This window comes from Lynx rufus, unplaced genomic scaffold (genome assembly GCF_022079265.1).
Source record: "Lynx rufus isolate CCGP_SWC_20201006 ecotype Redwood Valley unplaced genomic scaffold, mLynRuf1.p SCAF_23, whole genome shotgun sequence".
Lineage (NCBI taxonomy): Eukaryota > Metazoa > Chordata > Mammalia > Carnivora > Felidae > Lynx > Lynx rufus.
The window spans coordinates 3,184,368-3,201,170 of NW_025814838.1; the positions used below are offsets into that span (position 1 = coordinate 3,184,368).

At 59.4% G+C, this 16,803-nt stretch overlaps 1 protein-coding gene across 3 annotated transcripts in view; it reads right to left on the reverse strand.

The window, feature by feature from the left end:
* Positions 1 to 211: 211 nt before the first annotated feature.
* The window catches only part of IL21R (interleukin 21 receptor), a 34,545-nt gene continuing 17,953 nt past the window's right edge, over positions 212 to 16,803 (reverse strand). Inside the window, exons 2-10 of one of the 3 annotated variants that reach the window (XM_047087383.1) lie at positions 12,854 to 12,918; positions 9,935 to 10,037; positions 7,851 to 8,050; positions 7,637 to 7,735; positions 5,881 to 6,026; positions 4,833 to 5,010; positions 4,459 to 4,552; positions 3,373 to 3,454; positions 212 to 1,738 (exon numbers count right to left, since the gene is read on the reverse strand). In XM_047087383.1, coding sequence (XP_046943339.1) covers positions 974 to 1,738; positions 3,373 to 3,454; positions 4,459 to 4,552; positions 4,833 to 5,010; positions 5,881 to 6,026; positions 7,637 to 7,735; positions 7,851 to 8,050; positions 9,935 to 10,037; positions 12,854 to 12,902 — 1,716 coding nt within the window. In that variant the 5' untranslated portion in view covers positions 12,903 to 12,918 and the 3' untranslated portion in view covers positions 212 to 973. Of the gene's footprint in view, positions 1,739 to 3,372; positions 3,455 to 4,458; positions 4,553 to 4,832; positions 5,011 to 5,880; positions 6,027 to 7,636; positions 7,748 to 7,850; positions 8,051 to 9,934; positions 10,038 to 12,853; positions 12,919 to 16,803 lie in introns of all 3 variants that reach the window. The other 2 variants (XM_047087382.1, XM_047087384.1) reach the window with 2 other exon arrangements.

Consider the following 16,803-nt stretch of genomic DNA (forward strand, 5'->3'; position numbering starts at 1 on the left):
CTTGGGTGCGTTAAAGGAATAAGTGGGCAGCAGGAACCAGAAACAGAAATCTTGGTTGGTGGGGGTTGTTTCTAAGAGACAGGCTGACGTTAAGCCTGGAAACCCCCCCCCCCCCCCCCCGTGTGCCCCTCAGCCTGATGGGACAGCCCACAGGCGCCCGGGGCTGTGGCTGATTTCTCAACCCCGCCCACCTCCAGCACCAGGCTTGGTCTGGGCAGCAGAAGGAAGAAAACTGAGTTTATTGAGGGTCTGCTCTGTCGCACCCTGTACCCCGGGTGACCTCACCCATTTCTCCCCAAGATGGGTCACGCACCCCCACACCCTAGTCCAAACGGGAAACTCCAGCCCAGAGAGGGGAAGCGGCTGGCCCAAGGCGGCACAGCCCAGAGGCATCACAGTTAGGAAGCAGATCTTGACCCACCAGGCTCCCCCCAAACCTCCCCACACCCAGGATCACGGTGGGCCCCCTCCATCCTCTTCCCCGCCCCGAGAAGTGAAGAGGAACAGTATGGACGTCCTGCGGCTCCTGGAGGCCGGATCCGGAGGGCTGGAATTCGGACGCCGCAGGCAGTGGCCTGATCCCGGCAGGGCCGTGAGTAACCCTGGACCAGCCCCTCGGCACACGACCTGGGGCCACCCCACGTGTCTGGCGAGGAGCGAGGCTGGCATCCCGTGCACACAGTCACGGACACGTGTGCTTCTCACATCCGTACACACGGGGACCTCGTGTGGGCACAGACGTGTGTGGCCTCGGGCACGTGGCTTCACCGCGGCACCGCTCCGTGCCCTCTGGCAGCTGTGCTGGTCACACACGGACACAGCAGTGTGCACCTGGGTCGCCGTAAACACCGGGCCCGGGGGCCCCGTCGGGGGGACCGGAGGTTGCAGGCCGCTTCACCCTCCGGCCCAGGGGCCCGCAGCTCTGGCTCAGGGCAGAGTGGCTCGGCCGGCTCCGGACGGCCAGTCGGCCTCGCTAGCTGGCCTGCGGCCCAGATCCCTCAGGTGGAGGGGTCATGACCACCCACTGGCGGAGGTAGCTCCTGGGGGGCCCTGCGTCCCCGGGGCCGGCGAAGTCACACTCCACAGGGCTCCCGCAGTCAGAGCCCGCGAAGCCGCTGTCAAAGGTGTCCATGTCTAGGCCGGCCGGGGGCGAGCCTGCCTCGCTTCCAGGCACCCCTCGGGGTGGCCCGCCGCTCCAGGGCGGCCCCGGGGTCCAACCCGCCTCATCTTTGAGGGGCAGCTTCAGCCTGTCGAGGAGGCTGCCCAGAGGGCTGTCCGGCCCGCCAAGGCCACCAGTCGAGACGCAGCCGCAGGACAGGACTGTGGTCTCTGTGTCCAAGAGCGGGTCCCCAGTGCTCGAGCCAGGTTCCAGACTGGCGTCCAAGTTCAGGGCTGGGTAGCCATCATCTCCGCAGGTGCAGGACCAGGCACAGGGCCCCTCGGTGCCCGCCACGGTCACCGTGTCAATGGACACGAGGCCGTATGGCCGGTCCCTCTCCTGGCTGTAAGCTGAGCCACCGAGGCTGCTGACGACGGAGTGGGCTGGGCCCCAGAAGCCCAGCTCGGGCACCCCGTCCGCCTCCACCAGGTCCGCGGGCTCCGGCAGCTCCGTGGGCTCCGGCCCCTTGCTGGCACCCTGCGGCGGGCAGCCGGTGTGCGTCTCCAGGGACGAAAGCGCCTCTGGGCTCCAGGGCACCAGCTCCAAGCTGGAGGCAGTGAAGGGCGTGCCCACCCATTTCTGTACAAGAGAAAAGGGGCCGGTCATGACGGGACACGGGCGAGGACGGTGTGAACAGACACAGAGACCAGACAGAGACAGCAAGTGACGGGGACACCAGTAGATAAAGAGAGTGACGGCGGCCAGAACCCTGGTGTGCCCCGTCCAGACAGGCTCCTCACCACCGTCCCCTCCTCCGCGGGCCTCGGTCTCCCCACCTGCAGTGGCCTCTGCCAGACCACTGGTGTTCAGAGGCCCGGGGTCTGCGTAGGGCCTGGGTAGCGGGGGCCAAGACTCCTGAGTGGCGGGGACATGGGGGCGGGAGGGCCTGAGTCCAGGGTGACAGAGCCATGGCCTGGTCCCCCGGTTCACTTCCTCCGGGACGCTTCTCGATAATGACCATTTTCCTGTTGGTGTCCCCACTAGTGTGGACGCTTTGGGCGCCAGCCTCGATTCTTCCGGTCGCAGCTGCGTCCCTAGAGGCTCACACAGCGCCTCGCACACAGTAGGTGCCTAATCAATGCTTATTAACTAAACGAACGCACAGAGTGAATCAGCGACAAGCCGCTTGGAAAGGCCTCTGTGCGCTTAGTGGGCGAAGGATGTGGGGCGATGATAAACCGAGGCGGCAGCCCCCAAGCTTTGAGAACCCCCCTGCCCTCGCTGGCCGGGGGTCCCACTCATGACACAGGGCCCCCACCCAATGGGGAGTGAAAATCCCTGAGGACCCGGGGCTCCCAGCTCGGGCACCTTCTGCCTCAGAAAACCCATCTCAGGACCCGGCTGAGGCCCCCGCGACTGATTTGAAATTACTTTGGCCTTTCTGTGCCTCAGTTTTCTCCTCTGCAAAACGGACCTACCAGTGGCACCGACCCCACGGGGTTGTTGCAAAGAGTGAACGGGTTCCTATCTCTGAAGCTCCTGAGGGTCGGTCGAGGGAGCACCAAACAGGTGCTCGAGCTTCAGGGCAGGTGCAGAGGGGAGACGAAAGTCTCTCTCCCGTGGGGGAGAGGGGGGAGCCCGGGCCGCTCCCCTGCCTCCCTAAGGCCGTTTCCCCACCCCGAGCCTCAGACGGAAGGGGCAGGGGGCAGAGAGCGCTCAGTGCGGTGCCAGCCAGCCAGCAGGGGCTCAGCTACTGCTCTGGTCCGCGTTTCCTGACATCCAGGTTCAGACGGAGGAGGCGGGCTGCTCCCCTCCCCACCCCCCCCCCACCCCCCGCCCCGCCAGTCACCACATCCTCTGTGCGGCGGGCCCTCCCACGCTGGGTGGGTGTCGAGCGGTAAATGGGCACAGAGCCCCGTGGGCGCCAGCGGGTGCCGGGTGGGTGGGGCTCAGCGGGAGATCCGCGTGTTTTGCAGGTAGCGCCAGAGGCTCCCCAGAACCCGCTCCCCGTCTACCTCCCTGTCAAGGGCTCCCGACAAAAGACCCAGGAGGCCAGCTTGTGGCCCAGCTGGGCTCCCCGGTCGGGAAATGCCGCCCGGTGTCGTGTCATTCTTACAACAGCTCTGCCCCACCGGAATGACTTCCTGCACTTTGCAGGTGCGGCGACCGAGGCCTGGCTGGGGCCCGGGGGCTCTGGGCCCACACCTGGTGCACGTACGCCCCCAGGGGACGAGAGGTTTCGAGGGGCCTGTCCCCGGGGGCAGGGCACTCACCCTGAAGTCTCCGCTGTGGCTCACGTAGAGGGGCTGGAAGAACTGCTCTGGGCTGGGCACCTGTACCCACTCTTTACACAGCCTGGGAGGGCAGAGACAAGGTGAGAACCCAGCTCCCCAGCCCCCCAGAAGGCAGCCCGGCCTCCCGCTCAGGTGCCCCCCCCCACTTTGTCCCGCAGGAGACTCAGCCCCTCCCAAAACACACCCCGGCACCTCCCTTCCAGTCCTCTACTCCCGGGCCTCAGTTGCCACATCTGTAAAATGGGGGCAGGGAGTCTCGTGAAAGTGCCCAGAGTTTAAGTGCCTGACTGCCTATTCTCTGCAGGGCTGGTGCTGCCCCTTCTGAGCCTTGACTCCCTCCTCTGCCACCAGGGACGCCACAGGGGAGTGAGGAGCGGTCGGTGGGTGCCCGCACGGCGCCCCGGCTCCCCGGCAGCCAGACAGTGCTCCGTGCTCTCCGCTGTTATTCGTGTCGCTCTCTCTCCCCCTCCAGCTTCCCTGCCTCTGGATGAAGACGAACGAATTGAACTGCGCCCGGGGCGGGTTGGGGGCTGTGGGGGCGCGGATCCCCTGCCCAGGGCTCGGCACGCGGCACCTGCATTTCCTGCCTCTGCCAGCAGCACTCATGAAGGCCAAGGGCGTTTAGGTTTTAACGTTAATCGGTGGCGACCTTCAGCAGAAACCTTTCACCCCCACCTGGCGGCCCCACGTGACCCCCCCACCCCCAAACCCCGGACTCAAAGCTTAAACTTCACCAGACGAGATCATAGCCTACGTCACCGTCAGGAGCACAGGCTCAGCCCCTCTATTTCAGAGCTGTGCGGCTTTGGGCAAGTTCTTTGACAGCTCTGCGCGTCCTCGGTTTCCCCATTTGCGCAGTGAAGGCTGTCACCGAATATCCAGCTCATAGGGCTGCTGTGAAGGGGTGAGTGGGCACCCCAGCTGCACCGTGCCCAGTCAACAGGAGCCGTTTCCTATCTCCGTCACTGTCATTATCGCTGTCGCGATGACAGGTTGTGTCCCCCAGCCGTGGGTGGGCACAGAGAGGCCGAACCCCTCCCTGCCTCCCCGAATCCCTGGCCTCACCTCCAAGGCAGGTCGATCTTCAGGCCCAAGAAGACTATGACTACAATGACCAGGAAGATATACAGCAGGTAGATGTGGCCGTCTCCCTTTAGCTCTAGGAAGGAAGCAGACCCTGGGTAAAATGGAACCAACCTCTAGCGGAGGCCACAGGGGGCTTGGGGGGGGGGGTGGTCGACGGGTCGGGGCTGGTGTGGGGGGGCATTGGAGGCTGCCGGTGCCTCGAAGTGAGATGGGCTGGCGGCCTGCTCCCACCCCCGCCCCAGACAAGCGACTTCATCTCTCTGAGCCTCCGTGTTCTCAGCTGCAAAATGGGCAGATGCCCCTAGCATGGAGTGACTAGGAGCAACCGGATGCCTCACAGGAGTCCTACCCACCTTCCGGCAGGGTGTGAAAGGTGACTGGGTCACTCCACTCGCTCCACGTCCCCTGGAAGGAAGAGCCGGGCTGCGGCCCCGAGCGCACCTGGACCTCGTAGTCCGAGTCAAAGCGGAACTCCAAGGGAAGGAGAGAGACGCTCCTCGCGTCCACGGAGACCAGCTTTCTCCCCGGACTCTGCCGGCACAGAGACAGGATGCACCGGGTCAGCCCAGGCCAGCCCCCACCGGCAGCAGAAGCACCCTTCACCAGCTGCCACGAAAGGGTCCACATCTCTCCTGCAGAGTCCCTGCCCCCCTACGAGGACCAGGCTCAGCCTGAGTCCCGGCCACTGCAGGGTGGGGGCAACACGGAGCCACGGGCACTGCCTAAACCTTGCATGTCATACAACGCCTTGTTCTGTTTCTCTGTGACCCCAGCTGTCCTGGCAGGGGACCCTCGCCGCAGGGGCTGGGGACGCCCCAGGAGCAGCGGTGGCCCCCTCCCGGGAATCTCTACCCAGTGGGCACTGTTGGGATTCTCCCACAGAGGGCCTTCTCAATAGCAGGCATTTCTGGAAGCCTTCAACCACAGGCCTCCCAGCAACGGATGCCTCTGGACGTCTTCCCCTGGGGACCGTCCAAACGACCGCACGTATGGAATTCTTCAACTGGGACCCCTCTGAAGGGTGGATGATTCTAGAGGTCTTTGGTCTTTGGTCTAGATGGTTCTGAAGAGAGGGCCATTTGGGATCTCTCCAACACTCTAAACAAGGACACCTCCAGAAGCCTTCAGCTGGGAAACAATGGTCCCTCTAACACTGGACGTTCTCGGTTATTGAAACTTCCAGCGTTCTTCAATTGTGGCCGTTCTAAGCCCAGCGGGAAGGTTCCGGATGGCGCCCATCTCTGAAACTTCCTCTACTGTGACCGGGCTCAAGGTGGAGCCCGGGGAAATGCCAACCCCTTCCTCTCTGGCACGCTGTCTCTAGGAGCCCCCTCCCCACCGCCAGCAGCCAGGCTGCTCAGCCCTGTGCCTCCCCTCCCCTCTGTCCCCCGAGAGCCTCACCAGCGCCCAGGGGTCTCCCTGCCTCCTGTACCGCAGCTCATGTTGTAGCTTGCCCTTCAGCGGATAGGAATCGTGATTGGAGTCCCAGGAGACGTTATAATGTTCCGAGAAGGTCACGGTCACATTGAAAGGGGGGGACGGCTTGACTTAAAGGAAAAAGCCAGAAAGATAAGAAGGGGTGAGACTGGGCAGCCGCCGAGGAGGGTGTGGTGGCGGGAAGAAGTTCCCCGACCCCGGCTGGGCGATGGTGAGGTCGGGATCCGTGTCCCCCCCACCCCAAGTGACTCTGGGGGAATCAGCCCCTGTCTCCGGGCCTCAGTTTGTTCCTCTGGAAAATGGGAGGTTTAGACTAGCCGGGGGCTGCAGCCGCAGGGGCAGGAGGGTGACAGGAGTGGGCAAAGCCTGTCTGGGGACTGAGGCCATGTAAAGGGCCCTCCCAGTGTAAAGGGAGATGCCATCACTCAGGCTGGGCAGGACTGCAGACCAGGGTGGCCAGAGAAGGACAACCTGGAATCCCAGACGGGGGAAAAGCTCTCTCAGGCCCTGAAGGAGCCACTAATCCAAAACCTTGCTAAGCAACATGTGAGCCAGAGGCACCCGTGCCTAGACGATGACATCATTTCCGTTCTAAACGATGACATCATTTGCTCTTAGCTCCAGCTTCCCTGAGAAGCCCAAAGATTCTCCATTAGCATCGATGCTAATGAGCCATCGTTAATATTAATTGATGCTAACGTGCGATCGTTAATATTAATTAACGCTAATGACAAAAGCGATCACTTCTGTACAGGAGCAGAGGCACCACCCGCCCCTTCTCCGGGATCTTAGCTGCGTCGGGCAGAGGTTGTCCTCTCCGGGGTCAGTGTCGCGCCCACGGCTCCCAGGACAGGGCAGTAGCAGGATGTGCCCTTGAGAAATCTTTGTAGATCAACAAATGAAACTTGCAGGGGCCGCAGGAAGGAACCAGAAAGGTGGGTTGCTGCCTCTCGCTCAGAGGCCGGAGGGTGGCCCTGCTCCGTGAGCTTGCCACGCTGAGATCCAGAGGGCCCAATGAGCATGTGCGTGCCCGTATGGGCGTGTGTGGACATGCACGTACACGCGTGTGCATGCATGTGCACGTGTCTGAGACAGTGTCTCTGTCCATGCTGTCCAGGCCAGGGTTGGGGGGACATCTGTGCATTTGAGGGTGTACTTATGACTGTGTGTGTGTGTGCACGTGTACAAGTGTGGGTGCATCTGGATACGTGTGAAGCTTTGCTCACCCGCTGTGTGCCAAGGGGTGCAAACATGGACCCCCAGAGTGTGAATGACGATGGCCTCTTATCTTCTTGTCCCACCGCCGGGAATCTGGGGACAGTAACTCCCAGACCTCAGGGGCTGAGCCTTCCCAAGGGCAGGTCCCTCTTGGCGGTCTGTCTGCACGCCTCTGGGCACGGGGCTCTCACTCGCTCCCTGGACCCTCCACTTTGGGTACACGCGCACGCACACACACACGCACACGCACACAGCTGCTTCCTATGCCCTTCCCCACCCCACCCTGGTTCTGGACCCATAGAAACAACAGTTTCCACCAGGGTCCCTCCCTTCCTCCAGGGTGGAGGGAAATTCTGGGCCTCATAAATGGGAGAAATCTCAGGGAAGTTTTTCCCTTGTGACAGTCTCCCCCGCTCGCCTCATGATGGGGGCAGAATCCCAGAGAGTTGGGATTTAAAGGGCCCTCATTCCACAAAGAGTGAACAAGTCCAAGGTCACCTACAGGCAGGTCCTGGGCCCCGGGCCAGGCCCATTTCGTGCCTCTGCTCCCTCTCTCTGGTTAAGGCCCAAACCTGGTTATCAACCCAACACGACTTCACATCTGCAGAACAAACTGTAAGGTCAATAAGGACACAGGACAGGTTGGTTTCGATGTTGGGGGAGGGCCGGCCCGGGGGGTAGGGGGACCTGTGCTCCGGGTCCCGAGGGATACTCACTGCTCTTAGCCAGGACAAAGCTGCCACACTCCTGGGAGCGATTGCCGGACTGATCTGTCATGTTGACAGTGAAAATGTCGTCGGCCATGAAGTGGAACACATCCATGTGGCACGTGTACTCTGTGTGTGTGGCATTGTGGGTGGACCGGCGGAGGCTGCAGGAGGTGACCTCGTCCACTAGTTCTCCGTATAGGTCTTGCCTTCAAGGACAGAGCAGCCGATCATGGCTGGAAGCCAGCGGGGCTCAGTGCACAGGGCCAGGGAGGAGGCCCCGAATCTTGGGGCTGGGCGGGATTTGAGGCGAGGCTGGGGGTCACCTGGTCTACCAACACTTTCCCAGGGAAGGTATTCCTTCCCCTGCAGCATCCCCGATGGGCTGTCTCCAGGCTTGGCTTGCATGCCTCCAAGGAACCGGGAACTCACCGTCTCACATAGGGCAGCAACTCTCAGCTTGCCTAGACTGAGCCTAAATCTGTCCCTGTCGATTCCATCAACTGGATCACTGTCTTACGGGAAGGAGGCTAAGGGCCAAATGAACCTCACCCCCTGCTCTGGGTGAATTTCCAGGGAGGCTGTGGAGAATGGGGTTGTCGGGGGGGATGCTCTGGCTTTTTAACTCCCACTGGGCAATAAACAATGGGTCTTGAAGTGTACATAGGAGTTCGGCAGATACTTGTTTCCCTGCCTACACCTTCAGGCTCTGAACATGACCACCCTTCAGGGCCAATAGGGACGTGTGGACTCTGTTCTTTGCTAAATATTTCTTAGAACAGAAACGTCCGCTCTGGCCTCTGCCCACCTCTCACCTTCTTTGCTTGTTATTCTCGCTCACACTGACTCACTCTACTCGGGCCACACTGACTTCCTCACTATTCCTCAAACTCGGCCGCTCTCCCTCCCTCTGGGCCTTTGCACGGGCAGTGCCCTCTGCCTGGAATGCTCTTTCGCCAGCTCTCCGGCTGCTTCCTCATCCAGAGCGGCCTGTCCTGACCACCTGCCCCCATGTCACTTGCTCTGTACCCCCGTGGCCCAGGTTCCCGTTCCCTTTCATTGTTATCAGAAAGCAGCCTGACGGTTCTTTGTGTGATTATCGTCTGTCTCCCCAGATACTTCCCACACTGCAGAGCTTCTGGAACCTCATTGGTCTTGCGCTCTGCTGAGTCCCCCAGGGCCTGCAGGGGTGTAGCATTAATTATGGCAAGACCCCTGCTAAGTCAGGTGAGCCAGAATCCCCCGGCCCTGGATGTCTGACAAGGCTCCTCACTTCCCACCATCCCCCTGGGCGACACCCGACCAGCCCGAGCTGCCGTCAGCAAGAACCCTATTAGGTCATTTAGCCAGAAACCCCCTTACCCTGGCCTCGTCCTATTGGTAATTTTCTATCCACTGACCCCACCCCTGCTCCTTGGCTCTAAATCCTTGCTTTTCCTGTCCCACCATTCTTAAACGAGTGTCGTCAATGAGCTTTTCTTTCACCATACGGACGGATGGGGGCCCCGCGGATTTTGGAATCAAGCGGCCTGCGTTTCAACCCCAGCTCCACCAGTCACCGGCTGTGCGACCTTGGGCAAGTTGCATAACCTCTCTGAACCCCGGAGTCCTCGTTTGTAAAACGGGTGCAATAATCGTGAGGACTGGAAGGGATCATTCACAGGAAGCCCGGAGCAGGGAGGCACGGAGGGCTCAAAAAAAAAAAAAAAAAAAAAAATCACGTGGGAGTCTGGTCATCCGTGGGTCTCAAAATTACAATTGGGCTTCCGTGGGCGAGAGAGTACGGCCTTTGGAGCTGGACCGAACTGCCCCGTTCATCTCTCAAGGGCATGCTCCGGACACGTCGGTGGGCCCCGTGTGGCCGTCCCTAAGACCGGCACGGTGATTCCGGGCTCACAGTCTTTCTTGGGGCTACACCACATGCTGCTGGTGACATTGCTGACAGGACCGTCCGGAGGTGGCGGCTGTTATCTTAATTGCTAAGCCACGTGCCTGGCACACAGTGGGTCCAGCTCGGCCTGTGGTCTCCCGCGGTCCCGCTCCACCCAGGCAGTCCCAGGGCCGGTGAGGCCCGGCGAGGCCCGGCCACTTACCAGGTAAGGGTGAGCGTGCCGGGGTGGAGGGTCCATGTCTCCAGGGTGCAGGTGACTGTCTTGAAGTAATCGGTGTAGCAGACGAGGTCTAGGCAACCCCAGGCTGGAAGGTTAGGAAGAGAGAGGCCGTGGTGGGGGGCGGGCCGGAGGTCGAGTGGAGCCTCACTCCTTCACCCCCTCGAGGGCTGGAGGGCGAGTGGAGGTGGGGATCCCGGGGTCAGGACGAATATGGCAACCCAGGAGCCACTGAGATGCGGGCTTGGGGAAGGGGGTCCCTGCCACCTAGGAGTCCCTTGTGTGACCCCCGAGTTTCAAGGCTAGCTATGGAGACAGGACACTCTGAATGTGAAACGTAACGAACGAAGCGGCCCCCACCCCCCTCAGCCCTCTCTCCCCTGAGCCCCGTGTCCAGCCACCAGCTCTGTGTCCCTCCTGGCCAGTCCCCTTCTCGGTGGCAAATCCTGAACTCCCCAGACGCAGGGGTGAATCTGCAGGTCCTGCGAGAGGGATTTGTGAGGTCACCGGGAACACAGCTGGAAAATGCCCCCAAGCCCCCAACAAGGAGGAGCTCTCTGTTTCACAGCAGCTGGTGCGGGACAGGGCGCGGACCTCCGTGGGGCCGGAAGGGCGTCGAAGGAGTAAGAAAACATCCCCCCAAACCAAGAAGCCTTCAAATACTTTGGCCAAAACGTATTATCCTTCTGGCCACACCGCTGCCTCCGCCGAGTGACGTGGGCCGTTTTGTTGGGAGATTTCATGCTCTCCCACCCCCGACATGAATCGCTCCCCTTTATTCTAAAGGCATAGGTGCAATCGTAGTCTAAATGCACCTAAACGTTTGACAACACATCTAATAACCTTTAGCTTCGTTTTGTTTCGTAAGATCAAGGGCCAAAAGTCCTGTTTCCCCTGCCTCCAACCCCCCAGCTATTTACCAGAAATTTGTTCCCCTTTTTAAGCGGATTCATTCTTAGTGGCTATTTTCCTATGTGTCCTTCACTAATGAAGGCCCAAGGGGGTGGTGGGTACATTCCCTTCCTGGGCCTCACTTCAGGCCAGAAGCCAGATCTGCAGCCAAGGAGGCTGTTGCCAGAAAACCCTTCTTCGGCTGCCCCTGCCATCTTATAGATGAAGACCTGGAGGCTCTGAGACCGGACCACACCTCCAGCCACTCTGGGTCCGGGTCTGGGTCTGGGTCGCGGGGACGCTCACCCAGGAAAGGAAATTCTCATCTGAGCTACCGACTGACATCCGCAGGCACAGCAGACATTACTAATCGATCACGGCACTCTCTCCCCTGGGCGACCCTCAGAATCCTCCTCAACACAATTCTCCGTGTGGCCATCACCAAGGGCGCTGAGTTGTGGCGGGGAGTCCAGCTCTAGGAGGAGGCATCCCCCCCCACCCCGGGGAGGAACCCAGGGGCCCCGCGCCGACACTTGGTGATGAAAACCCCTTTTGTCTTGATCTTGGCAGGGCCTAGACCCCGGGGCCTCAGAAGCCACCGTGCTGGCCACGTTCATATACTCCTTGTTTATGCTCGGGTTATTCTCCCTCAGGGTTCCAGAAGTTGGAGGGGAGCTGCCATTCTCAGCCAGGCTCGAGGTCACCAGGGGACACAGTTTGTCCCAAACTTAACATGAGACACTGGGGAGGGGACAGCAGCCACGAAGCCAGCGTGGATGTGCTTTCAGGGGCCCAGTGGCCTGGTCGGTAGCCCAACCCCCGGGCCACCCCCTGGCCCGGGTCAGCAAAGCACGCAGGAGGCTGCGAGAGGCCGGAAAAGTGGACGTGTGACTCATGACTGCTCCGAGTCCCTGATTGTAAGCTGGGGACACTGGCCCCCGTGGGGGGTGTGGGAGTATGCGGGTGGCATCACACCAGCACAGACCATGCTGCCTGCCCGGGGCACTCAGTTAAAGCAGCAAAGCAAAGAGGCTAAGCCCACGGGGATGAGACAGACTTAGGGTTCCAGCGGCCTGGCTGTGTGGCTCTGGGCCTATCCCTCAACCTCTCTGAGCCTTGGTGTCCTCAAGTGAGAACCGGATGTCCGGGCAGCACGGACTGCACGGGGCGGTGAGGTGATTCCCGGCACCCAGTACGCAGGGAGGGATTATTATTTGCACCCACGGGGCGTGGCCCCCTGGCGGGTGACCTAGCACGGGTGCTGGTCACTCGGAAGAGGAAAATAAAAGAGGCAGACATCTGTTTCCTGAAGAAACTATTTGAAGCTCTGGGTCTTTCGGTAAAAACCAGAGAGAAATTCAGAGTCAGCAGAGCAGCGGCCGAGGGACCCCTGCTTCCGGTCCAGCCCCGCTGTTGAGCCTGGATGCCGCGTCCCGCCTCCTCCGGGAAGGCTTCCTGGATCTCTCAGCCCCGGCTGTGCCTCCAAGTCTAACCTCTGGCCTTTCCCAGCGCAGGTCTCTGACTTCTCTCCCTCCGAACTGCAGCGTCCTCTAGTCCCCTGGGGCGCCTTCCAGGGTTTGGCTACTTTGGTCTCCACCTCCCCTCCTCCCCCCCAGCTGGGGACCAACCGTGCCTGCTGGGGATCCTGTGGTTGTTGAAAAACGTCTCTCAGGAGAGCCAGTCCACCAAGACAAAAGGAGGCTAGCCCAAAGGCAGGACTTCCTCACTCCGAGGAGCGGCAGCTGCAGAGACGAAGGAGTCTCTTACCCCCTCAGGGGGACCCGAAGACCCCAGCTGTTTGCTGCAGAAGCCGGGCCGCCCGCGGGACTCAGCGCCAACCCCTTCCGGCTAACGGAGCCCTGCGGTTGCACGGGTTCAGCGTGACAGAGCGGGCTGGTCCAGCCCAAGCGGGCAGACACCACAGCCCCTGCCCCGGAGCTTCCAGCCATTCCCCGGATCCCACAGGCCGGCCCGGTCCTCCCCACCCGCAGACCTGGGGGCGCCCCTACTCACCACCCTGGAGCGTCAGCAGGAACAGAGGGGCCGCCCAGCCACACAGCATGCTGGCTCTCGGGATCCTGGAAGAGACGCACAGTGACAGGGCGGGCCCAGGCCTGAGGACCCAGGGACCCCGAACAGCCTCCCTGTCTCTGGTCCTTTCCCTCCCTTGGAAGCCTTGCCTCGGATTCTTGCAGAAGCCAGAGTCTGAGGAGCCCGTGGACGCTCCCGGGGGAGGGGACACTGGTATTTGACAAGCAGAGATCTTGAGTCCTGTTCTCCACGAAGCACCCGTGCGGATGCTAGTTGGCTAGTTGGCCGGATGCTAGACGGGCTCCCCACTGAATAGCAGATCCAAGGGTTAGCCCACGAAGGAGAGCCCTCCTGGATTCCAAAGATAAGGTGAGCCCGGAACGAGACTTCCGCGTCGGTCACAGAGCCCAGGTTAGTGAGTACGCCAGGAAGCTTGCGGGGAACCCAGGCCGGACCCCCCGGAGGACCCACACCCTGACTCCGGGACCCGGACGAGACGGCGGAGAGGCCTCTTTGGAGAACTGCACGGACCTGCCCGGGAGGAGCGACCCACCAGGCTGACGCTGCAGGCCTCTTGCGGGCACTTTGCCTGCTGCATCCCAGCTCTGTGTCTGCTTAAGCAGGTGCCAGCCAGAGGCCCCGGGGTTCACCTGCCCAGGCCCGGGAGCCCCATCCACACTGGCCCCTGGGGTCAGGATTATAGCTGGAATGGGAGCCTAGAGGGATGACCCATGCAGGGGCTGAGCTATACACGCGGCTTCTTCCAGACACGATCCCTGAGCCCACATTGGGAAGACACCCCCTCCCCCCGCCATCCTGGGTTTCCCCCCACCCTACTCTGGCCCCACTAAGAGCTCCCTCTGAGCTCCCTAACGAGTCACCAAGCAGGCAGTGGCTAAGCGCACTGAGAGGTTGGGATCACCAGCTGCGTTGCTCTGGGCGGGTCACTTCCCCTCTCTGAGCCCTAGAGAGACGGTAAAGCCTGCTTCCCAGATTCTTGGGAGAGTTCAAAACAGCATTTTGCAGACGGCCCTGGACGTGGCCCCTGACACATAAACACCCAACACACAGCTGTGACTCATACAGACTTTAGAGCATTCGAAGTAGAGGGACCCCGGAATGCTCTAGCCAAGAGGTCCCTAAATTTCTCACTTTCAAAATGTGGGCCATATTTGTAGGTCGTGTGTACTTCATTTATTTAATGTTTTCTATAAATGAGCTCCCTTAAAAAAATCTAACTCCAGCGGGGCGCCTGGGTGGCTCAGTCGGTTAAGCATCTGACTCTTGGTTTCAGCTCAGGTGGTGATCTCACGGTTCGTGGGTTTGAGCCCTGCATCGGGCTCTGCACTGGCAGCACAGGGCCAGCTTGGGATTCTCTCCCTCTCTCTCTCTGCCCTTCTCCTGCTCTCTTTGTCTCTTGAAACTAAATAATACATAAAATTTTTTAAAAAAAATCTAACTCCAGACTCATCCTAAGCAATAATATCCAGAGCTCTTGTGTTTTTTCCTCACACACCTTAAAATAAATAGCATGAAAATAAAATAATGTTGGCTGCTGAGCGCTGGCTGTTGTACGTACATGAAGATAGAACCAGATAAAATAGTGTTGAAGACAAAAACTTTTCAGTTTTTACCAGCCTGCAGGAAGCTGGTAATCTTTTTTTTTTTTTTAATCTTTTTTTTTTTTTTGAAAGACAGAGAGAGACAGAGCACAAGCAGGGGTGGGGCAGAGAGAGCGCGGGGGACGCATAACACAAAGCGGACTCCAGGCTCCGAGCTGTCAGCACAGAGCCTAACGCGGGGCTCGAACCCACGGACCTCGAGATCATGACCCGAGCCGAAGCCGGACGCTCAACCGACTGAGCCACCCGGGCGCCCCCGGAAGCTGGTAATCTTTATCACCTCTTAAGGACAGCCTGCCTGAAACTTTCTCAAAACCTGAGAAATACAAATCCAGAGTCCCCATGGCATTATTTGAGGACCTGGATCCAGCCGTATCTGATGTCCACCTCTGGCCTTTTCATTTATACAAGCTGGAGAAAAAACACACCCTATTTGGCTCAACCACGTTGAATTATATTTCTCTTGCTTGCCCCCAAAGATACCTGGATATAGTGGAATAGAGCAAGGGGCCCAGAATCTGAAGCCAGCGTCTCTCGGAGCAAATAACAGCTTATCTCTGGTGTTTCTTCTCTCTGACCTCGGTTATCATCTCTAAAAGGGGGACAATCATGCCCACTGCACCTGGCAGTTCGGGTCAGTGGAAAACAGATGTGACAGTGCTCCGTGGAGTGTAAAATGCTATACAAAGGTGTTGGGTTCTTGCAATTACTGGCCAGCTTCTGTGAATTACTCAGCACCCCCTTAGCCCTGAGGCCCCATCATGCCTCTCTGCCTTTGCATGAGGCGAATTCGTGTGCTGAGTCTCCTCCTCGAACACCTTTCCCCCTCCCGACCCTCTAAACTCAGTCTTCGTGGCCCCCTTCCTCTACCTTTGTATCCGTGAAGCCTCCTTGGAATGTTCCAGAACGCCTGCCACTTAACTGCCTTCAAGGTTTTCACGGGCGCTATTATCTACTTGCTAATGATCTTTACCATGCCTTCCATTTCTGGCTCCAATAAACATGTCCCGAAAGGAAATGAATCCCTGCAATCAACAGGTAACTCGTATGAAATGGAGAGACCGTGTCACCGTGGTGGTTACAACACAGGCTCAGGGCCAGCCTGCCTCAGCTCAGACCCCAGCACTGCCGTTTATAGGCGGTGTGACCTCAGGGAAACTTCCCGGGCCTCAGAGTCCTCATCAGTGAAATGGAGACAATCCTAACCGTACCCACCTCGGAGGGGCCCTGGGAGAAGTACGTTACTCAGTGTTTGTAAAGCCTCGGGAACAGTGCCCAACATATTTGTAGATGTTCTGTTGGTGTTTCTGAAACAAAATGGTTGCTCGGCTGTACAACTAAACGCAAGGGAAACAAAAGAGAGCAACTGAATTTGAGTGAGATGCCATCTCCAGCCTGACACGTGCAAGTGGGGCAATCCCGCCCACGTCCATCAAAAAGGAGGATTCAAGAGCATCAGAGGGGTGTCGAGGGCCACATAGCACCAAACTGAGATTCTCACCACTTCCCGGATCAGAGGACCAAAAGAAGACTGAAAAAGGCCTAACCCTTTCATTCGGGGGTGCAGGGATATTTCACACCTAAAATCAGCCCCTCCATTTGGGAAACAACAGCCCAGAATGGTAAAGGCCTCCTCCCCGGTCCCATCGCGCTCTCCCTGCGCCAGAATCTGCCCCTCGGTGGGGTCTTCATGCTCAGGCTGAGTCATAGGGACAACAGCACTTTCTCCCCAGGTGCACGCCAAACCACCCGTGTGCTTTCTGAGCGAAGGGCAGAGGGTCCCCTAGGCGCCTTCCTGCGGTGGGACCCCCTGTGGAAGGGCCTACCGCTGGGATCTCCTACAATGGAGTGAAGGGCGCCCAGATCCCAGCTGTGCGTCCTTGGGCAAGTTCCTGGCCCCTCTGATTCTCTGTGTTCTCATCTGTAAAATGGGGATGGACCGGAGCCCTGGAGGGGTGTTTATCCACCAGGCTCGGAGTTCAGGGGTTGTAGTAGTTCAGACTAAAAGCCGAATTCCAGGAGATTCTAGGGAAGTAGAGAAGCTTGGAGGTCGGAAATCAGAAGCAGGAGAAGGAGGGGCCATGGGATCAGAAAGTGCTTAACCTCACAGTCAAGAAAGACATGCAAATGAAAACCACAATGACGTGCCGTTTAATTTTACTAGGTTGGTGACAATTCAAAGTCTGACAACATCGCGTGGCGCTGAGGACACGGTGTCATGGAAACACCTATTGACGGCCATTCGCGTCTGGGAAATAATGTGGATACCCTTCCGCGAGAGAATGGAAAGATGAGTTGCGGTGTGATCGC